Source organism: Pleurodeles waltl, chromosome 2_2, assembly GCF_031143425.1.
Source record: "Pleurodeles waltl isolate 20211129_DDA chromosome 2_2, aPleWal1.hap1.20221129, whole genome shotgun sequence".
Taxonomy (NCBI): Eukaryota; Metazoa; Chordata; class Amphibia; order Caudata; family Salamandridae; genus Pleurodeles; species Pleurodeles waltl.
Genome location: NC_090439.1, coordinates 1071298956 through 1071322303, shown reverse-complemented (window position 1 = coordinate 1071322303; position 23348 = coordinate 1071298956). Strand labels below are relative to the sequence as shown.

The 23348-nt window shown below is 45.2% G+C and overlaps 1 protein-coding gene across 20 annotated transcripts in view; it reads left to right on the top strand.

Moving 5' to 3' along the window:
- The window catches only part of PTK2 (protein tyrosine kinase 2), a 758583-nt gene that overhangs the window by 616809 nt on the left and 118426 nt on the right, over positions 1-23348 (top strand). For 19 of the 20 annotated variants that reach the window (XM_069220826.1, XM_069220825.1, XM_069220824.1 and 16 more), the window contains 3 exons: positions 12924-13035; positions 19009-19095; positions 19799-19936. In XM_069220826.1, the coding sequence (XP_069076927.1) occupies positions 12924-13035; positions 19009-19095; positions 19799-19936 (337 nt within the window). Of the gene's footprint in view, positions 1-6670; positions 6959-12923; positions 13036-19008; positions 19096-19798; positions 19937-23348 lie in introns of those variants that run through there. The other variant, XM_069220828.1, reaches the window with a different exon arrangement.

The window sequence follows — 23348 nt, the reverse complement described above, 5'->3', positions numbered from 1 at the left end:
GCAGTGGGTTTGCGGCATATAATCCTTCAACGTCAGTGGTGTCTTGTCGTTCGCGCCCTTCGGCTTTTCTCCGACGTCGATCCAGTTTGCGGCGACGAACACAATGGTGCCATACCTGGTCTTGACATTGATGTCTTAGAAGGCGATCAGAGAATGTAAATTTTCCTACAAGAGAACAGGAGTTAAAGGTAAGAAATTTTTCCTTATTCATCATCCAATTGGCAGCGCTGGTCATGCATTGGTGAAATTTCGTTCTGGCAGCAGTGGAGTTTTCGGAGAGAGAGAAAGTTGTGTGTTGTGGGCGTAGGAAATAATGTTGAGTCCATGGGATCTGACTGTGTTGTCAAGGGGGGACATGTAGATGTTGAAGAGGGTGGGGTGAGTGATGAGCTTTGAGGGACTCTGCAGATGATTGGTTTGGGTTTGGAGGTCTAGGGTTGAAGGTGGACTCGTGTTCTGTCGGTGAGGAAGGAGGCGATCCATCTAAGGGCGGCTACTTGAATGCCTATGCCATGAAGTCTAGCGATAAGCTTGTGGGGGGACGTGTTGGCGAAGGCCTGAGTAATTAATGCTTTGTGGTATTGTATTTTCAACATATAGATCCTAAAGCAAAACGGTATGAAGAAGAAAATTTGGAAGGCCACCTATTAAATTGTCAATACTCCGGTTAGACAGCTTTTCGAAAGGCATTATCTGTAGCAGCATTTTTCACCCAGGTGTCCATGACGCCTTACTCAGGTGGTCCACCTGAGCTTAGAAAATTAAGTAATATGAGCAGATTAATAATGTCAACATAAAAAGCTAAATTGAAAACCTAAAATTTAAAAATGTTCTGGAAACGTGATGAAATTTGAAAATAGAGGCAGAAGATTAAATTGATATCTTTATAAAGATTTGTGGCAGCAGTTCAGGTACAGCAAATGGAATCGAATATGGATGACTCAATAGAAGAACTTGTATGAACTGTTACTTTGTCTTTTAAAAATAAAACTACATTTTGAAAAGCTCCAACCTTCCTAATTAATTTCTATTTTTGCTCATTTTTAAATTAAATAAAATATTTAATAATTGGTTCTGCTTTATGTATGCCTCTGTATTTGTGGGCATTGCTTTGAAATTCAGATTGCTTAGGTAGGGGTCCCCAGCGTCCAGTAGTGATTCAGTGGGGGTCCACAGAAGTCAACATTTTACGAATTGCTGATCAAAAGGATATATTGGAATACGTGAGCTCTGGAGTATTGTGACATACAAATAGAACTGTATGCCGTGTGCACAGCGTGAGTCCTTAGGAGGCATGTATCACAATCTTAAGATTTTTAGGAATGTATAGTAGTGGTTGCCTTTGTGGATGGGAGAAAGAAAGCCAGTGGCACGGTAGCTTCATGGGCAGTACAGACTGCTTTGAAATAGGTTGTTGTGGCTATGAGAAAAGCAGTAGTGGCAACAGAGCACTAGCAAGTGAGTTCTATGACCAGAAGTGAGTTTGTCAGAAGATGTTTGTGTTATTTAAGTTTGTCTTGTGCCAGTTAGCATTCATCCATTAATTTATTTCTTGAACATGTAGGGGGCGTTTGGAGTGCAAGGAGCCCATAGGAATGTGAGGAGATTGAGGGCCTAAAACAATCTTGCCTGGCAGGAGGAATGTGTTCCTGGCTAGCACAGAGTCTCCGTAGTCAAGTTCTTGATGGTCGCCTGTGATAGTATAGTAGCTAACATTGAAATGTGCCTTCAGTGGGTGTGGTGTCATTGAAATACACTGCACCGTCTGTTGTAAAGTAAAGACCCTAGGACGGATTGGGTTTCTTTTGCTTTGTGCAACTGTGCTTGGAAGTGCTCTAGTGAACAGTGACTCAGGATAAAGATCTTGTACCTGACCCTGCTTTGGCTGTGAGATTTATGACAAAGTGTTGGGTATAAGAGTTAGCTGGACTGAAAAATACTTTTTGGTGAGGATCATAAACTTCATTTAGGGGTTGTCACCGGTCAAAACTGCTAACTCTTTAGTAGGTTTGGTAAAGCTCTTGTAATGTGACATGTGTGGCAGACCTTCCCTGAGTCTACCTTTTGCAAAGAGAGAGGAAACCAGAACTTGTGAGATGGGAGAGGGGAACAGATAAACCTATGCCTTCGAATATGATGAGGTTAAACCAAGCATACAAGGCCTCTTCCACCTAACATAATCGAAAAAGGCATCAATATCCAACTCTTCAATTTCTCAGAAGTGAATAACATCCTGGATTCCTCCCAGTTTGGTTGCTACATTCTCCATGGCACAAAGACCACGTTGATTACTGTTACTAACCATCTCTGTGTGTTCTTAGATCAAGCCCTCTTGGCTGCACTGGTGTTACTTCATCTCTCTGCGCCATGCCATGCAGTCTCCCATGCCTCCCTCCTACACACCTTAGTCAAAGACCGCATCCGTAAAAATGGTCTCAAATTGATAGGCTACTTTCTCTCTTCTAGATTACAAACGGTTATTCTGATCCCTTTTTGTTCCTAGTACCATCAGGTGAACTATAGTTCAATTAGTCCCACCCTCCTCAACTTGAATATTTGTCCTTTTGGTTTGCACCTTTGTACTTGAGTTTCATATGCTGACAACACCCCATTATCATCTTTCACCAATAGTCTTGCCCACAGTCAAGAAAATGTGTCTGATTGTAATATAGCTGTGGTCTCTTGGATGCACAACAACTGCCTAAAAGTAAATTGAGACAAAACTTAAGTCCCTCTTTTTGGTCATAATTCAATTCCCTGGTTCCCTTGCTTGGCGGCCGGCGGAACTTGGTCCATTGCCTGTGCCAACCTCCTCTGCAGAAAACATAGGCTTCTGGTTTTACAATTACCTTTTATTTGTCAAACAAATCCTTTGTCTCCCTGCTCCTTGTTTCTCATTGCTAAGCATGCTAAGGAAAATCATCTCTCTACTCCCTACCACGGCTAGGGAAACGGTGGTTCATGCCTTAATGTCCTCCCACCTACATTATGGAAACGCCTTTTACCTCTTCCTTTCCCAGCTACCTTATTCATAGCTAAAAACTGTTCAGAATTTATCAGCCAAGCTCATCCATAATCTTCCCCCTGCTTCTATTTCTCACCATTTAAGAGACGTACACTGGTTGTCTGTTTTAAAACTTGCAACCTTGAAGGTCTTATGCCTTACTCACAGGGCTCTTCAAAGTTCCGGTCAGACTTATGTGTGAATTTTAATCAAGCCCCCTTAAACATATTCTATGTCTAGGATGAGTCGGTTGGTATCCATTTGACGATCTTTCATAGGAGTCAGAGGGTGTGGAAGCAGATGGAGGCGACAGAGTTGGCCTGCCTGGTCATGGTGAGCGTTGCGTCGAGGATGACGCAGAGATTGCATGCGTGGTCTGTTGGGGAGGGGGGTTTGCCGAGTGTGGGGGCCCACCAGGAGTCGTCCCAGGCTGACGGTGAGGGTCCTATGATGAGGATCTCAGTTTTATCAGAGTTCAGTTACAGTAACAGCACAACTACTAACCATCATTCACTGTGCCATTGTACAAGTGTGACATTTCTGGCTATTCCAGACCCCTAAAGCTATAAGGATGGCTTTGGCAGCCGTTATTAGTCATTTTTATGTATATTGAAGTACATAACAAATGTAGTGTCCTTCTCTATGAACTAAACAAACTGCACCACCATGTGGCACTGTCATAAGGGCTGGTGTTGACAATTAAGTGCCAGTGCCCAGCACTGGAAACCACCAGCTCAAATTAAGCACTGGTGTTACGTTAACAACAATTTGAATGGTGCTGTGTTGCAATAAGTCTGGCCTCGAGGTGCTCTTGAGTTTGGATAGTTTCTTGCTCTGGTATTGAAGATTCCTTCCAAGACTGGAGTTTTTCTGTTTCCTGTTTGGGATTATCAGGAATGTAGATGCGGCCAATGTTTGTGTATTGCTAAATTAGTATTGCTTGTTAATGTGGGTTGGGTAATAGCCAGATCTGTAGAATATCTGAGCTGTGCTGCTTGTGTGCACTGGCAGCTTTTGCGTTCTGTGCCAAATGCAAGGGTAGTGGCATTTAAAATAACACACAATACACTGATTTGTTTTTGGCCCTTGATAATTGCTGTTAAATAAGCTAAGCCGAGCAAAATATAAATAGAAAACATGCAACTATTTAAACGTAGCCCTTGATTGTATGGCCACTATTCAATTTTAAAAACTGCACAAAAACAGGAATCTGGTAAGCCTTTTAAGATATGAGCGTACAAGTTGCATGTAGTGTCCAGCAGCAGGGGTGTTAGCCCTCTACGTTCTTTTATGACGATTCGAAATTGTGATCACTAGATTACACACACATCTCTGCAGGGCGTGTATTAACCCCCCTGAGCTCTCTTACCAGGAGTGTATATGAGACTTGCTGGATATGAATAGCTCTCTGCAGTGAGTGTCTAAGACCACTATATGGTCTAAAAATACAGTCTTTTTGTGACTAATGGGATAAGCAGAACAATTGTTTTGTTGCAGCACTATAGGCAGAATCTCAAAATATTTTTGAAAGCATTATTGCATGTTCATGGTGGTAAATAGTGCAGTTATTGGTCCAACCACCATTTACCGTCGCATGTGAAAGTGTGGTTTAGACGGTAGTACTGTAGGACAAGCATGTTTAATCAGACGGACTTTAGTTGTGGTCTGAGCACAACATAATGCAACAAATAAACATAAGCACATTCCAGTAACATATTACTTTAAACAAAACAGTAGTACAGCAGCAAAGAGTAATGAAAGCTACCATCACCGCTAAACACCGTAACACAATACAGCAAATAACATAATACAGCAGGAAAAGCATAACACGGCGACACAATACCCCAACACGATACAACACAGCAACAACTCAATGGAAGACAACACATGAACACACCACCACACCCCCGAAAAGCACACCATTCCAAGCCAACACAGCAAAAAAGTAACACAAGACAACCCAACACCACAAAAAAGAAAGCATAATGCAACAGCACAACACCAAAGGCAACACATAAACATAGCACACCAGCACCTCAGCACAGAACAGTAGCTCAGTCATACTCCAACACAACACAGCCACACAAGAAAACAACAAAGACACCAATCCTACACACACATGAAGGCAGAAAAGTCGGCAGCAAAATTATAGCATTACGCAACACATCAATACAAGACAATGATACACTACTATAAAAACCACTATAATAACAACATTCAACACACCAACAAAGTAACGCAACACAAAAATACAATAACATGTCAAACTGAGCTAGGCACCATAACAGCACTCCAGTATTTAACACATAATTACAGTAGACCAACAACACAAGAGATCAGCAGAAGAGCACATTGCATTATGTCGCACTAACTCGCACCAGCATCCCAACAAAATGCAACACAACTCTACACTTGTGTCGTCTTGCATTGAGTTGGTATGTTGTGACTGTGTTAGGTGGATGTTTGTGGTGGTGGATTTAAGTGTATTTTTTTACTTTCTTGTGTTGGGTTTTGTTATTGTGTTTTCTTGTGTGGTTTTTTTCCAAAGTGGTTTTATAAATGTTGAGCATACACACGCTTTTGAGCATGCACACTCTTGTGCTACGTGTTGTTGGCCATGGTGGTGCCTCAGTTACAGATGCTGGGACCTACCACTGCACAATTTCTGCACAATGTTGTGTTGTTTTCTATCGATTGTTGCATGCTGTCACCTTTTAGAATTGACTGTTGTGTGCACAGTAACTTGTAACATCATCATGCTGCTACGGGATTTATTGTTCATGAACTAAGACATCCGTGCGTGAATACTGTTTAAAACCTATGACAAGAAACTGCTTTACTCTTATTGGAAAAATCTTCATTTTTAGTTGGATCAATTCAAAAACGTTTTTGAAGATGATATACTTTTAGTTGGCCCTGATGAAGTGACAGATAAATATTTAATAGTCGCGAAATGTGGTGTTCTGTTTTTTCTGGAGTAGAAGTTATTGAATCATACTAAATGGGCAATGATGTAAACATTACTGACCTGCGTCCATTCTGAAGTACTGAACAATCAAGTTCGAGGGCAGCCCTCCCAAAAGGTTAATTGATTATGAAGCAGTAAACAGTGGATACGCGTTTGTCAGTCATTTTGTAATAGTCTGATTTACACAAGCACTGGTACCCTGAAAATCATACCACCACACACCCGCATAGAAAATCCAGCCGTCAGGGGGTTCTACTCCTAGACGATGTCAACAGTGCCCTGGGCTTGTGGTGTGACTGAGGAGTTGTACCAGCGAGTAGTGTCCTTGGCAGGTGCTCTGTATCCTTAGAATCAGTCATGAATCGGCTCCTTCTGGGCCCGTGCTGGGCACCCTGGGATCAGTGCTTAGGGGGCTGAGTGATTTAAGTAGCTTGAGTTACACCTATGTGAAGAGGCTAATTCGTGAAGTGTGTGTCGAGTATGATACAGCAGTAGGTGGAGATCCGGTGTTACAAACAACCGTTGCAAAGTGCCCTTTCCCGCCAAGCTGTTAAACACGTATTCCCTTCTCCGTGCGCAGTGCCACCCTCCGCAGTGCCACCTTGCAGACACTGCTGAGCCTGAGGCGCAGGCGCTCGCCGGATTGTTTTGCTTACGCATTTGGCTCTGCTTTACGTCTGCAGGGTGGGGGGCATGTCACAGGCAGCTCCAGGAATGCGAGCACTCTCGCTGTTTCCCCGTCTGAGAATAAAACATCTCGGGGTGGCGCCGGGCGCTTGGAAGCAGTGCGCGGGGTGCCGGCCGTGGCACCGGAGGGACGGTGCCCCCTCCGCGCGCCGCCCATCCTCCCCTGCCAGCCTCCGCCTCCGCATGAGTAATTCAGGGGCCGTCTCGGCTGCCGGGAGCCCTGAACTCCAGCCCGCGATGCTCCTCGCCATGGCCTGGTTCAAGGCTCCTCGACGCAAGGCCAAGAAGGCGCCTCGAAGGTAACGCGCGCGCGCGCTTTCTGCCCCTCTGGGGCGGTGGGAGAGGGGCGAGGGATGTCGGGCAAAAGCGAGTTCCTGAAGGGAGATGCCTGGAGGGCGTGGCACGGCGATGGGCTGACGGAAGACATCCGCCTGGGAGGAGGGGGTGATACCCTGCGCGGTTAACACCTGGAGGAGGGGGCACTACATTCCCGGAGGAGAGACATCTGGATAGCTTTATAGCTTTATTTGGACCAACTCGTAGATCAGTACAAATTAAATGGTTACTAATACACTGTCAACAGCTCACACAATTCGCCCACTGCAGAGTCCCGTTCAGTGTTACGTGTGCACCGTTTTCTCTAACCCGTGCCCAGCGGTGAAAAAACACAGAACAAATTGTATGGTCGGTGAAAGAAATACTTTTGTAATTACATTGAAATAATAAATGATCTTGCAGGTTTAGCTTAAGTCTGTATGATGTGGAGCTGTGAACAAGGTATCGAGACGTTGTTCTCCAAGTGGTGCCCCGGGCAGTCATACGAAGGGTGCGCATCACTGCGCTCGCGCGGATCCTGCCTACTGTTTGTAGGAGACTGTGCGTGTCAAGCTGCGGCTCTCGCTCTATCTCTAGGCGCTGGATTCAAGGGTGGTTAACAGTCCTCTCTACGGCAGGCACGCCGCTGATAGATGAACAAAAAATATATTTCAGCTTCGTCTTTATGAACTTGAGGTTTCTTGTATATTTTTACCGCTGCAACTGAAGCGGAATTCTTTTGCAAAATTCGGGAGTCGTGCAATACTTTCCTAGAACAGTGTTAAAGGAGAATTCCCACCACGGTGCTGTGCTGGCTGCCAGAGGACCAGAGAATAGGCCTCACTTTTAAAGGAAAAAAGGGCTGAATCAGTCAAGTCAGAGTTCAGACCCGAGATACGCAGTAAGACCGTAGTTCTCAGCACCGAGTACTTATCTTTTTAGCTTTTCTTCTGCAAGCATTTAGTTTCGGAAAATCTGAGTAGAACGGCAGGTCTGACTGATCCAGCGCGCCGCCAGACCACATCTGCTCCCTAAGGGCCATATGTACGAACACATTTTCCCATAGACACAGAATGGGTAAAACCCTTAGCCTCATCTGGCCCTTAGTGAGGTGATCTGTAAGCTAGCACTGCATCACACAGCCCCACTAGACCAGATCTGCTCCCTAAATTGTGATCTCCAAGCTTTCACTGCTTTACTCAGCCCCACTAGACCATAACCTCCCCCCAAGAGGGCCCATTAAGGCAAATACTTATAAATAGTACATACATCGGTTTCTTGGTTTGGGAAATGTTGGCGCAGGTTATTAGGGTTGATTTACAGCATGTTTGCCCTGCTTTTATGAGGCCCATAAATCATTGTCATATCACCTGTACATGCAATAGGGGTCATGAGTTGTCATAAATCACATTATCGTCCATGAGGTTGAAGGACAATGGGTTTATGCTTAAATTGGTACATTTTGGTCATAAATCACTTTGCATATTAACAACCCCCATAAATTGTCGATATCTGCATATCACATGCCCATCAATCAATTCGCCACAAATCACTCTTGCGTTTAGTCCTTTGTGTATCTTGCCCCTTGACGTTATTCCTTTTTTATATAGGAGGGTACTCATTTCCTTTTAGGCTTAACTCGCTACCTTGTTTAGTCCTTGTGGCCAGCTCTCCAGCGGATCTGGGCTGCGAGTGCCAGATTTCGTGTACCTCCCCCGACTGCCTTACCCTGCGTGAGGCATCCCAAGGTAAGTAGTCCTGCCACCCGCTGTGTTGGGTGTGGCCTTCATTGTTCTTTAGCTCTCCTTTCCCGCCACGCCGCCTTTGGGTCATTACTCAATAGGTGGCTCCCCCGTTTCGGTCCATCTTATTCGCAGCCTGCTAGCCGCAAGGTGCCCCATAAGTGACTCCAAAACACCTCTGTCCCTAGGGAAGACAGGTGTACCCCGTCTTCTCCGAAGTATTCTGGTCTCTGCAAGTTGATTAGCCCGTGTCTGATGCTTTCCCAGCCATTTTGGACGCAAAACCTTTTCACTGACACGTTTAGCTTTTTCCTTGATTTGTCTAATGCCCCTGCTGAAATTGACCCCCTCCACTTTTGTCTGGGGGATGATCTCTGACCATATCAGCATTGCATTGCCTAGCCGCCTTGCAGCCACCGTGAGGTTTCCCCTAATGCTTTCTAGTAAGCCTCTCCTACCAAGTTGGACTAGGTCGTTGCCCCCCCAGGTGTATTATTACCACGTCGGGCTCTGCGTGCTGGGTTGCTGGCAGCTCCCCTAGTTTGGCTTGGAGGTGTTCTCCAAGCTTTCACTGCTCCACTCAGCCCCACTAGACCATATCAGCTCCCTAAGTGATGTGATATACAAGCTATTACTGCTCCAATCGGCCCCATCTGACCACATCTGCTCCCCGAGCTTGTGCTTTCCAAGGTATCACTGATCCAACAGCCTCGCAGACCACATCTGCTCCCTCAGCCATGTGTGTATATATTACAAACCACAGAGGGCAACCCAAATAAACCCAGGGCACTGGGTGAAAACTTCATTACATAAACTACAATGCCCCCAAAGGAGACCGCATTATTAACATGTGGGCTTCAAGCTTTTACAGCTCCAACTGCCCACACCACATCTGCTTCCCACTGTGCCACATCTGCTCACTAAGCGGTACAGTCACCCAAGCCACCGTTTTTTACATATGCACCTCACAAAAGATACTTCAGACGTCCTTAAGTAAAAGTGATTCAGTCAAAACCCGATACCCCTGTGAAGAAAATATACTGTGTGTAAGGAGGCCTCCTTGGTGACACAACCCATGTACTACTTCACTTCATTAAGTTTAAGATCTTACTGGCTTCTCTCTTCTTCTAGATGTCACTTAACCCGCGTTTCAGAGAAAGCTTGGTGGTTTAACCTCTCTTTAAATTCGGACTTAAAATCTGCATTTAGCCCACAGCTTTGCACAGAAACAGTCCCGTTTGGCTGTCAGTGCAACTCAGAACTCTCATCCGCTCATTAAGAACGTAACTCACTTGAGGTCTCGCCAGTGAATTCCCAGTATATATCCCCTTTAGAAATGACTGTCCATTAAGTGCTGAAATTCTGAGGAAATGCCAGCAAAGCAAAGATGTGACAGTTTAGATTTAGGGGTGTGTGAAATTTCCTTAATATGCTTTTGTGTAATTAAATGAAATTTCGGGAAAATCGCACATAATTACACAAAATGCAAGTCCATCATTTAGCGTGAAATGCATCCTCACGTTAATTTTTGGTGTGAGAATGCATTTCACACAAACAAGAAGTGCTGCCTGCAACAGCTGCTCGCGTTCTGGCCTTTTGTGTGGCTCACAAGGGCTCACAGTAAACATTTTGCAAAGGGAATTTCTTATAGCACGTAATTCCAAAAATTATTCATATTACGCCGGTGTAAATCAAATGTTGCCCTGGCCTACTTAAGATGTTGCTTTTCTTAACAAACTAAGGTGATTCTTATTACTGCTTATGCTATTGATTTGGTTTATAACTTTAGTTATAGTGGATTTCTAAAGAAAATCTTTGTTTGCAGGCTCTTTTTGAAGTACGGTTTATTAATTGTTTTGTTACTAATTGGCTGTGTACTAACCTTCTGTTTAAGCCTTTTAATCTGATCAGTTCCCTGGTAACCCTATCTGCTTTGATAGCGATTACATTGAAGCAGGTTAAATGTCAGCAGTAAATGCATGATAAAATAGAAATATTTATGTTCAGATGAAGTGGTGCAAGAGATTGAGGGGCTGATTGTCTACTGTCCATGCTGCTGGCTAGGTCAAGTAAAATAAAATTATGTAATGTGCTCTCCACGGACATACGGGGGCTTGAACCCTAGCCCTTACTTGACTGGATTTCTTATAACTCAAATTTACCTGCTTGTTATTCGTGGCCCAGTTTGTCAGCCTTCTGTTTGTCCCTCCAGTTGAGCATAGCCTTTTTTTTTTTAACCATCTCTTTTGATTGGTTGACTTCCATGTCTAAACTGCTTGCTTTTCAAGCAAAATGTTTTTTGGATCAAGCACCAAACGAGAGTGCATGTGTTTTCCAGCTGTCTCCCTTGTATACTTCTCTCCCCCTGCACTCCGTGTTGTTCACTATTGTACTTGTGCTTCTCTGCACCCCCTCTCTGTTACGCTCGTGCTCATGTCCTCCCTCCATTGCTTTCTTGTCCATGTGCTTCTCCTCCCCACTCTCAGCCCTCTGTGTTGCATCTGTACACCTAGCCCTCTGTGTTGTTCCCCCACCTGTGCCCTTTCTTTGTCGCCTGTTGCTTCTCCTGCCCACCCCGCCCTTTGTGTTGCTTCCCCCACCTGCACCCTCCTTTGTAGCCAATTGCTTTTTTTTCCGGCCTCACATGGTTTTCACCCCTTTCTCTCCCGCCTTGTTGCCCTCCGTGACCCCTCCATGTTGCTCTGCTGTCACTTTCACCCTCCGTATTGCCCCACCCATGATCGAAAAAGCACTTTTGCACATTTGTTTCTAATTTGCTGTTCCACCATAGATCATCAAATGAAAAACAAAGTGGCGGTGTCGTTTTGTTGGAACACACGTGTGGTGCACATGCCTACAAAATTACGATTCTATTTGTGTCATAGACTCTCCCCCCTCCCCCCTTAGTAGCCATGCTGTAAAACATCAGGAATATTATACCTCATGACTATAAACTGTCGTCAAAGCCAGTAGGTCTCAAAGGCGAGACTTATTAGCTTTGCCAATTATTATTATTTTTTTTTTTAAAGAAGAGCAAATGGTGTTTTCTTTTTCATTTGAAAGGTTTGTCCAATATGCAGTAGCTCCTCTGGTGAGATTGGCCCGATCCCAAGAGCTGCCTTTCTGTTTCCATCTGTGGATTATTAAGGGCCGCATTGAGAGCTCTCAGGCACACGCCATAGTCTTTCGTATAGCGACTGCGGTCCATCCCCCTGACCACAGTTCAGCACTCTGTACAGATGTTCCTTGCTGCTTTCAGAGCTGAGTCTGCCTAAATACTATACTGCAGGATTTTACGAATCTTTAAAGCTGTTGAGGGGGAGCTGCGCAAGGCGTTACCAGATCAGATTTATTTTATTTATTCCAGTTTTACGGTAGCACCGCCTTAATCCAAAAAGACGCTAGAGTACTTAACGGAGATGCATGAAAATAGTAAGTTTACACCTTTGCACCTGCTGTGGTCTCATGGTTTACACGTAGATATGGAACTAGATATTGCTGCAGCATACGGTGCAATAAGACCGCAGTGCAGTGTAAGGATACTTCAGTCGGTGGGCAGTGTCAGTATTCAGCTGGGTGAAAGTAGGTGATAAAGGATATACAAGTCGCTCAGAGAGGGGGGGATCAAGGAGAACAGAAAACAGAGACTCCGTTGGACAGGGAAATCATTGTTAAGGTCGGAGGCTGGTAATTTGTAGGATAACCGGATACTTGTGTCATTTCCTCCATAAGCCACAAATGGAGAATCCTAGCCCTTGGAGAGTCCCCAACTCCCTTAGTTTGTAGGTGTTCCATGGTGTTTGTGAAGCCCGTCTTTTAGTTGCGTACATGTGAAGTGTCCCATTCTTTATTCACTTGTTTTACTGTCTCTCTTCCCAAGGATGGTCCACCTCACCTCATTTTTGATTATCTCGGTCCCGGTGTCTTTGCCTTCCTCTTACACTGATTCTGCTCGCTGCATCTCCCTGCCTGCATTGCCCAATCCAAGTGGCAGTGTTTTTGTGTTCTAATGAATATCTTCCTGTTTCACTGTCTGCGTTTCCTTTTCCAGGTTCATATCTCAGTCCCACTCCCGATTCCTTATACTAACCACATTACGACGATAAAGTATGGTGCAGAAATTGATGCAGTGTTTCGTTTCAGTTGCCTCGCGTGGAGCTTTGTTGCTGCAGAGATATTAGTCTCATTCCTTTTCTCGCCTCCTCAGCACTATACTGGAAGAAGAGAAGCTGCAGCAAGAAGAAAGGATGAGGATGGAGTCCAGGCGGCAGATCACCGTGTCCTGGGATTCAGGCGGCTCCGAAGAAGCTCCACCCAAGGTACTGTGTGATGGCGCACTTGCCCCGCTCTCACAAGTGCATAGCTCTTGCCGGAGTAAAGATAAATGACGTTTTAGGGAGTGCTCTGTATTTTCCACAAATGCTGTTATATTTATTCATTTTTTCATTCATCTCTTCAGTTTGTCTGCTCCTGCTGTGCCAAGAGGAGGCACTTGTATGCTGTTACTGAATACCAATATTTTCTAAATAGACATATGTTTTTATGGTCTGGCCTGACTACGCTATCTTTGCGAGACAATTATGTGAGCATCACTAGAGAGGGTCTTTGGCTTCACCCACATGTTGGGAGTCAGGGTTACACGTTTTGATTAGTTAGAAATTGTGAGCTTCCGCAAAAAAGTGCTCGCTCTTAGTGATCATTTTGTTTATCAGTCTGCTTGAACTTTCAATGGCGCACACACATGACACTGTAATGATATTAAGTGTCTTAGGTAACTAGATAATATGTGGTGTTTTTCTCTGATAGCAGCATGGATGGAAGGAGGGTAGTCATTAACATACATGTTTATGTGTGGGTTAACAGTGCAACTGTCACCTAGCCTTTTAGCCTACACCAATATTATTCTACAGTTCTTTGCTTTCGCACACATACATATCCATTCCCATGCTATTTACGTGTAACTGTTAAAATTAATTACCATACAAGATTCTTTTAAAGCCAGACATATTTGCCTTGCCAATGCTTGTTAAATATATGTGAACTACACTGTGGTGAATAATCATGAAGCTTCTATTGCCTGAAGATGCCTCAGTTACTTGAATGTGCACTGCTGAGATATTGGTCTAACATGAAGATTTTATGTTTGTATCCCAGTAAGGTCAATACTGCGTCTTTATGGATTGGTAAAATGACTACCATTAAGTTGGGGCCGCTTAAAACCTATTATTTACAGTAATATTAACGTAAGTTACAAACAGGTAGTGTTGTTTTTGCCTTAATTAATCGAGGATGCAACTTTTAAGGAGGTGTAGTCCGTGTTCAAAGGGATCACTGCCAATTCCCTCTGATGTTTTTTAAAGAGGGTATCTTAGAGATGCCCCCTGCATGCCAGCCCAAACTGCTAGTGCTAGGGTGACCGGTCTCTGCCAGCCTGCCACTTCCAGGCCAGTTTCTGGCCACATGGGGCGAGTGCCTTTGTGCTCTCTGTGACCAAGAACAAAGCCTGTCCTGGGTGGAGGTGCTTCACACCTCCCCCTGCAGGAACTGTAACACCTGGCAGCGAGCCTCAAAAGCTCAAGCCTTGTGCTATAAAGCCCCAGGACACTCCAGCTAGTGGAGATGCCCGTCCCCCGGACATAGCCCCCACGTTCGGCAGCAAGTCCAGGGAGATAATGAGAAAAACTAGGAGGAGTCACCCCCTCAGCCAGGTCCACCCCTAAGGTGACCAGAGCTGATGTGACCCCCTCCTTAGAAAATCCTCCATCTTATTTTGGAGGATTTAGCCCCATAGGAATAGGGATGTGCCCCCCTCCTCAAAGGGAGGAGGCACAAGGAGGGTGTAGCCACCCTCGGGGACAGTACCCATTAGCTACTGCCCTCCAGCCCTAACACACCCCTAAATTTAGTATTTAGGGGCGACCCTGAACCCAGGAAATCAGATTTCTGACAACCTACAAAGAAGGACTGCTGACCTGAAAACCCCGCAGAGAAGGAAGACAACAACTGCTTTGGCCCCAGCCCTACCGGCCTGTCTCCTGATTCAAAGAACCTGCTCCAGTGACGCATCTTGCGGGCCCAGCGACCTTTGCCGACTCAGAGGACTGCCCTGAAACTACAAAGGACCAAGAACACCTGAGGACAGCGGAACTGTCTACCTCAAGCAAGAAGAAACCATCTTTAAAGGGACTCTCGCCTCACTCCAGAAGTGTGAGTCCCCACCACTCTGCACCTGGCACCCCTGCCCGTGTCCAGTGAAACCAACGACCAAGAGGATCCCCAAGCGACTATGACGACATGCCCACCCTGGGCTAACCTCTCTGCACCCCCACGACGACGCCTGCAGAGGAAATTCCGAGGACCCCTTGACCGCGACTGCCCGGAAAGAAGAAACCAGATGCCTGGATGAAGCACTGCACCCGCAGCCCCCAGGCTCGTGAAGAACCAACCGCTGGTGCAGCAGTCACCAGCAGGCGGCCCTCACCCTTGCCCAGTCAGCGGCTGGCCAGAGAAGCCCCCCTGTGCCCTGCCTGCAACGTCTGAGTGACCCCGGGTCCCTCCATTGATTTCAATTACAAACCTGATGCCTTGTTTGCCCACTTCACCCGCCCGCCCCTGTGCCGCTGAGTGTGCTTTGTGTGCCTACTTGGGACCACCCCTCCTCCCCCTCAGTGTTCTACTAAACCCCCCTGGTCTGCTCCCCGAGGACGCAGGTACTTACTTGCCAGCAGACTAGAACCGGAGCACCACCTGTCTCCATAGGTGCCTATGTTATTTGGGCCCCTCTTTGACCTCTGCACCTGACCGGCCTTGTCAGGTGCTGGGTGTTTGGGGTTGACTTGAACCCCCAACGGTGGGCTGCCTATGCCCCAGAGACTGAAATTGTAAGTGCTTTACTTACCATATCTGCCAACCTGTACTTACCTTCCCCAGGAACTGTTGAATTTTGCACTGTGTCCACTTTTAAAATAGCTTATTGCCATTTTATGCCAAACTGTGTACATTACTGTTTTGATTCAAAGTCCTATCTATACCTATGCAAAGTACCTTACCTGAATCTTGTGGTTCTAAAATAAATTAAGAAAATAATATTTTCTATATAAAAACCTATTGGCCTGGAGTTTAATCATTGTTTGTGTTCTCATTTATTGCCTTTGTGTGTACAACAAATGCTTAACACTACCCTCTGATAAGCCTAACTGCTCGACCACTCTACCACAAATAGAGCATTAGTATTATCTATTATTGCCTCTGTCAAGCCTATTGGGGAACCCCAGGCCTCTGTGCACACTATCTCTCACTTTGAGATAGTATATACAGAGCCAGCTTCCTACACCCGTCCTTATGTCAAGTCCCCTGGACCTTGCTGGGCCCCTTCAGTCTTACAACCCTTCTTCTCCGTCTCTTGCGTTTGCCAAGGCTTGTCGGTGGCTTTCCAGCCCCACTAACAGACTGCATCTTGGCCAACAATGTGGGACATAACTTGCATCACTTATGTGACTCCTCTTCAGCTCTTGTTCTGCACTTCTGACCTTCTTCATCCACCATTGATCTGGTCCTCCATCCACAGAAGGGTGGTTAGTGGCTCCTGTCATTACCAGACACTCCAACTTGAACTGGACATGGGCCTCTTCCTTTTCAGGTCCTCTTCTGTCAGGATCCACCTCTGGGTTCTTCCACTCTTGGATAGGTCTTGCACAAAAGTCCTCCTGTTGGTTTGGGGGAAAACCAGGTACTTACCTCTGTTCTCCTGGTACCCACCTCTTGGGGTTCCTAGTTCCTCCAGCTCCCCTCTATTGATTCCACTTCCTTGGGTGGGGGGACTGCCTTTCACAAGCCACTTTTTTAATATTAGGTTTGGCCCCACTCTAGAGCCCTCACTATTTGCTATTGCTTTTACCAATGCCTATTGCTATCTATGGTATTTACTGATTGCTAATGTGTATATAATAGTGTGTTTACTTACCTCCAGTTGGGGGATTGCCTATGCAGTATTTTAGTATTTGTGTTACTAAAAGAAAGTACCTTTATTTTTGTAACACTGTGTGGTTTTTCAAGTGTGTGAGTGCTGTGTGATTATAGTGGTGTTGCATAAGCTTTGCATGTCTCCTAGATCAGTCTTGGCTGATCATCCACAGCTACCTCTAGAGAGCCCTGGCTTCCTAGACACTGCCTACACTTCACTAATAGGGGATACCTGGACCTGGTGTAAGGTGATAACACCAGAGGTGCTCGCCACAACCCAGGCCAGCTTCCTACAGTATCTATTTTGTTAGCACAGGTTTACAAAGTATCGCTCCCAGCGTGTAATGCAACATTCTGGTCTTTGAGTGGCGTGGCAATAGGTAGCCTTATTTTTAAATGGAAGCAATGAGTCTTGAAGTGTTACCTCACTACACCAATGGTAATTTTTAAGTGAATCATCTTCAGTATTTATGATGAGGAGACACTTATAGCATTAATGTTACCTCAAGTAACCTGTTTCTCCTTCTGTATGTACGTGCTTTAGTTATGCTATCACGTGTGAATGAGCACAAACAGGTTAGCACGTAAAATTCTTGTTAATTTGAGTTTGAGGACAGAAATATATCAGTAATGTGCATAACATTGCTAAAACTGCTCCTCACTCATGTATGTTGCTCGGTTTATACACCCAACCATTAGTCTTGATTTCTCTAAAGGTCTTGCCACGATATCAAATCAGTTTTCGGTCCATAGCTAATGAAACCTCAAGAATATTTTCCCATTTGGTGGCATCTTAAAATCTCAGTTACCAATGTGAGTGAAGCTCAGTGTATGGAAACATAGTGTGAGGCTTTGCCTGTAAGGTATCAAAATCATTGGCGGTTCTTGCTAATCTCTTAGAATAGTCCTGCATTCATTCTGCCTCCAGTGTGATGTCACCAGTAAATGTCTTGAGAGTCTAAAACTTAGTCTTGAACTCTCTACCCGGTACCACACTAATCACCTCCATTATCTTAAAATGGGCTTTTGAGTGTATTCTTTGCCGTCTACTGCCATGTTGCTAAACTGACTCCATGCTGAAGCTACTCAAAATACTTGCTAATTATCAAAATACAATGATAAAAAAATCTTTACTGTGGTTTGTGTAGATAACAGTTGTGTCTGTGCTTCTATTTATCTGATCATTTCTTAATAAATTGGATGGCTGATCATCATTATTACAAAATCCATCCTAGCAAAAGAGCAAACCTCTCCACAGATTCTCCTCTCCAGATCTATAGCAAGTCTAACTTCAGCAAGTGTGTGGGAGTGCTTTGATACCCTTCACTGTAATTTAGTCTCCCACTCTCAGTTAAAAAAGGACAAGAGCGATAGTCACCAACCAGACTTGGTGAGCGTGTTTCACCAGAAGAGTGATCAATCGTACTTTACATCAAACCATGCCACCTGGAGAAACAAAAGAAATCAGAAAAATAGCAGCTGGTTTGCTGAAGAGGGATCACCTCATTAAGGCAGTCTTCATATTTGTATCACAACTGATTGCTTGCAAGCAAAGGATTTTACCACATAGTACTTAGATTCAAAGTCTGTACCTTTCTTTACCCAAACTACCGCACCTCTTCCATTCTCTAACTTCACTTGCCGCCTCCTAGCCTCATTTGTCATGTAGTCCCAAGTTTAATACTCTTTTGTTTTGTAAAATGTGGATTTTAAATTGGAAAAAAAAAGATTTTGTTCCTTGGAATTTTCTAACTTTAGCAACAGTGCCCTTTTATTACCTGTTCTTAAACCAGTAAGTCAGAGTTATTCTTAATTTACAAGCCTGAGGTTGATTTGTGGCCCTACTTTGAGAAAACCGGTTAGTGTTCCCTCCCTCTTCAACCTCTGCATTTTTGCCTTCAGATTCCTTCCCAGGAAATCCTCTACACAGAGCTGTCAAGTGACCTAGTGGGTTCACATGATTCCTAAAGAAATGTCTTTGTGGCCCGTAGGTCTCAGGTTCAAATCTGGGCAAAACCCTACCTCTTACCCTGTAGAAATCTAAAAATCAGTTCCATTGTATCAGTATGCAAGTTATTTCTAGTAAGACCCAGCAGTGTTTGAGTTGGTTGCTTGTCCTATTTGAATACGTTATAGTGTAATCTGCTGAAACAAGAAAACTTGTTCCTGTAGATATTTGAAATCAACAACAAAACCATGTGACATGTAATACCAGTTTTCTGAGCATTTTTATATGTACTTGATAGAATGTTTTTATGATACTTCTACCAATGCATTATTATAGATGTTGTCCTGAATTGCATTCTTTAAAGTATAGTTTTCATTTGCAGCCGAGTAGACCGGGTTACCCCAGTCCGAGGTCCAGTGAAGGTTTTTATCCCAGTCCTCAGCATATGGTGCAGCCAAACCATTACCAGGTAAATATCACTCGTAGTTATGAAAGATCTTTTTTAGTGTGACCCTCTTAAGATTTTCTGCTTCGTGTGTTTAGGAAGAGAAAAACACTTCCTGCTTTGTGTCCTTTGCACACTTTTCCAGGGCCCAGATATTTAGGGTAGGAGTTTGCTTTAAACTATAGCCACTTCATTGAATGCTTGCTGCTCTTACTGGATTTTGTAGGGACAGAGCCCACTTCAGATAGGCCATATCTTCCTCTTGAATGTTGCAGTTGAAACAATGGAATGCCCAGCATGATAGCGGTGTGCCATTTCCAGAAACAGTTTCCTGCTGTGGTGGTACAGAAGGGTTTGGAGAGTTTTTTTTGTTGTTTTAATTTCCTTTGCGAAAGAGACTTCTACTCCGTGCAATCTGATAAAGTTCAAGCTGCTCTCTTTGGTGAGCCTTGCAACCTCTGAAGGTCTCTGTAAGAACTGAATCCTCATTTCAACCTATCTTAGCCCTGTCATTAATATCCAGAAGCCAGCTTTCAACCACCTTGCTATATGAACAAGGTTTGCCAGCCCCAGTCCTTTGTTCTTTTTACTTTTTGTTAAAATAACTTGTTCACCTGTTGCATGTGTACTTCTACATGTGATACGTCGATGGCATCTTACATTGAATTTTCATACGCACGGTCATACTACTGACATTCTATGATGCTTACATTTTCTTGTTTTGTAGGTCTCCGGCTATCCAGTTTCCCATGGAATGCCAGCCATGTCTGGAAGCATATACCCTGGTCAGGCATCCCTAATGGATCATATTGATTCTTGTTATCATCGGGCACAGGATGTATCCATGTGGCAACCCAACATGGAGGTAACATATTCTTCAGTAAATTTTTAGCTTTATTGTACTGAATGAAAAATTGTGCCTTGTCTGACATTGTTAAACTTGGCACTAACTTACAATTATATGACAGGTAAGGAAAATAGAGAAAAAATGTATTTACCTTTGTGTGAAGTAGAAAAGGGTTAATCGGTTTAATAATTGTCACCTCACACAATACACTCCTGCTACATTCGTTTAAAATGTAATCCCAGGATCAAGGCACGAGGACCATTTGTGGGTAGGGTCAGTCTCCTTGAGGAACCCAACTAGTTAACTTTAATAGAAGTGAAGCCTTTTAGGAGGTGTGGTCTTGTTGCCGAGCTATCTATCAGCTGCGGATTATAAAAGCACAGTTATGATCACAACTTTACCACTTAATCAGATAGTGATTTTAGGCAAAGCACCTTATTGCTCTGGCCGTCATTTCTACCATTTGCCAAGTTTCACAGGGAACGTCTTCTGCATGGTTTTGCCAACTTGATGTGCTTTCCCTGAGTTACCCAACTGCAAACACCATTGTATTCTTGATTATCTGCTTGAGACTTCTAGTTGCAGATTCATTACCTTTGAATTCTCCCAAGGCGTCAGACTGGATCCAGAAGATTTTTGTGCGCCCGTAAGGTGGCATCAATCGGCTCCGTGTCTGTTGTTGCATTATCTGCGACAGATATGGTGTCACGGGTCCTATATAAGCACCACCCTGGCAAGCTGACATCAGTTCTTTTCATTCCGCGACAGCGATGATCCGAAGCTAGCTAACTTCGACTTTTTGTTTAGACTTTTTCGATTGTTCTACTCCTGGTGCGTCGAGGATGTACTCCAGAAAGACTGGCTTCAAGCGCTCTGGATCCTGTTATTGGGTGAAGTCCATGACAAATCAGCACCCTGTGCGTCTTTGGTGCCGGAGCACCACTGCGACCCAATGTCCTGCTCAGTGTCGGGCCATGCATCCAAAGGCATAGAGGGAGTGGTCCCTGAGGCTGATGGCGGGCTGACTCCCGACTTTGTGCAAGTCGAGTTCTTGGTTAGGAGGAAGGTCCCGGGATCGTTCGCGGAGTCCTCCATCATCATAGTCCCTCTCTAAGTCCTCTGGGTGATCGGGTAAGTCTAGGCATACAAAGAAGTCCAAGTGTTCTTCGACTTCTCCTCGTCAGTTGGCCGACTAGACGTGGAAGCGTTTGTAGGAAAGTGCCCCTTTTGGCATGTTCCCCCACGGACAGACAGACAGACAGACACACACTCACCATCACACACTCACACACACTCACCATCACACACACACACTCACCATCACACACTCACCATCACACACACACACACACTCACCATCACACACACACACACTCACCATCACACACACACACTCACCATCACACACACACACTCACCATCACACACACACACACTCACCATCACACACACACACACTCACCATCACACACACACACACTCACCATCACACACACACACACTCACCATCACACACACACACTCACCATCACACACACTCACCATCACACACACTCACACTCACCATCACACACACTCACACTCACCATCACACACACACACACACACACTCACCATCACACACACACACTCACCATCACACACACACACACACACACTCACCATCACACACACACACACTCACCATCACACACACACACACACACTCACCATCACACACACACTCACCATCACACACACTCACCATCACACACACTCACGCTTTTTGCCTGATATTGATGCTAACTTGACTGAGTGTGCTGGGATCCTGATAACCAGGCCCCAGCACTAGTGTTCTTTCCCTAAACTGTATCTTTGTTTCCACAATTGACACAACCCTGGCACTCAGATAAGTCCCTTGTAAATGGTACCCCTGGTACCAAGGGCCCTGATGCCAGGGAAGGTCTCTAAGGGCTGCAGCATGTCTTATGCCACCCTGGGGACCCCTCACTCAGCACATGCACACTGCCTCACAGCTTCTGTGTGCTGGTGGGGAGAAAAAGACTAAGCTGACATTGCACTCCCCTCAGAGTGCCATGCCAAGCTCACACTGCCTGTGGCGTAGGTAAGTCACCCCTCTAGCAGGCCTCACAGCCCTAAGGCAGGGTGCACTATACCACAGAAGCGTGAGACTTCACACTCTGCACCCAACGCCCCCAGCTCAAGATCCAGAGAACCAACACTACAGGGAGGACTCACCGCAACCCAGTGAGTAGCCTGAGACGACTCCCCCTGGTCCCCCACAGCGATGCCTGCAGAGAGAATCCAGAGGCTCCCCCTGACTGCCTGTAACAAGGGACCCGACGCTTGGACCAAGCACTGCACCCGCAGCCCCCAGGACCAGAAGGAACCGAACCTCAATTCAGGAGTGACCACCAGGTGACCCTCTGCCCAGCCCAGTTGGTGGTTGGCCCGAGAAGCCATCCTGTGCCCTGCCTGCACCACCAGAGTGGCCCCTGGGTCCCTCCATTGATTCCTATTCAAACTTCGACGCCTGCTTTGCACACTACTGCACCCGGCCGCCCCTGTGCCGCTGAGGGTGTGTTTTTTGGGCCTACTTGTGTGTGTCCCCCCCCCCCCCCCCAGTGTTCTACAAAAAACCCCTGCTCTGCCCCCGAGGATGCAGATACTTACCTGCTGGCAGACCGGAACCGGAGCACCCCTGTTCTCATAGGCGCCTATGTGTTTTGGGCACCACTTTGACCTCTGCACCTACCTGACCCTGAGCTGCTGGTGTGGTAACTTTGGGGTTGCCCTGAACTCCCAACGGTGGGAAGCCTATGCCAGGAACTGAGACTTGTAAGTGTCTTACTTAACTCACCATCTAACCAACACTTACCTCCCCCAGGAACTGTTGATTTCTGCACTGTCTACTTTTAAAATAGCTTATTGCCATTTTAACAAAAACAGTACATGATATTGATTTAATTCAAAGTTCCTAACTTACCTGTGTGGAGTACCTTGCATTTTATGTATTTACGTCAAATCTTGAACTTGTGGGTCTAAAAATAAAGAAAATATATTTTTCTATATAAATACTATTGGCCTGGAGTTAAGTCTTTGAGTGTGTGTGTGCCTCATTTATTGCCTGTGTGTGTACAACAAATGCTTAACACTACCCTCTGATAAGCCTACTGCTTGACCACACTACCACAAAATAGAGCATGAGAATTATCTAATTTTGCCACTATCTTACCTCTAAGGGGAACCCTTAGACTCTGTGCACACTATCTTTTACTTTGAGATAGCATATACAGAGCCAACTTCCTACAGTGTGGGTGAGGCCTGGGGATGAATGGGAGGAATCGCTAGACCCGTTACAATACCAGCCCCATGAAGCTCTGGAGTGACGTGAAGACTTAAATGAGGCCAGTGAACTGGCTACTTCTCC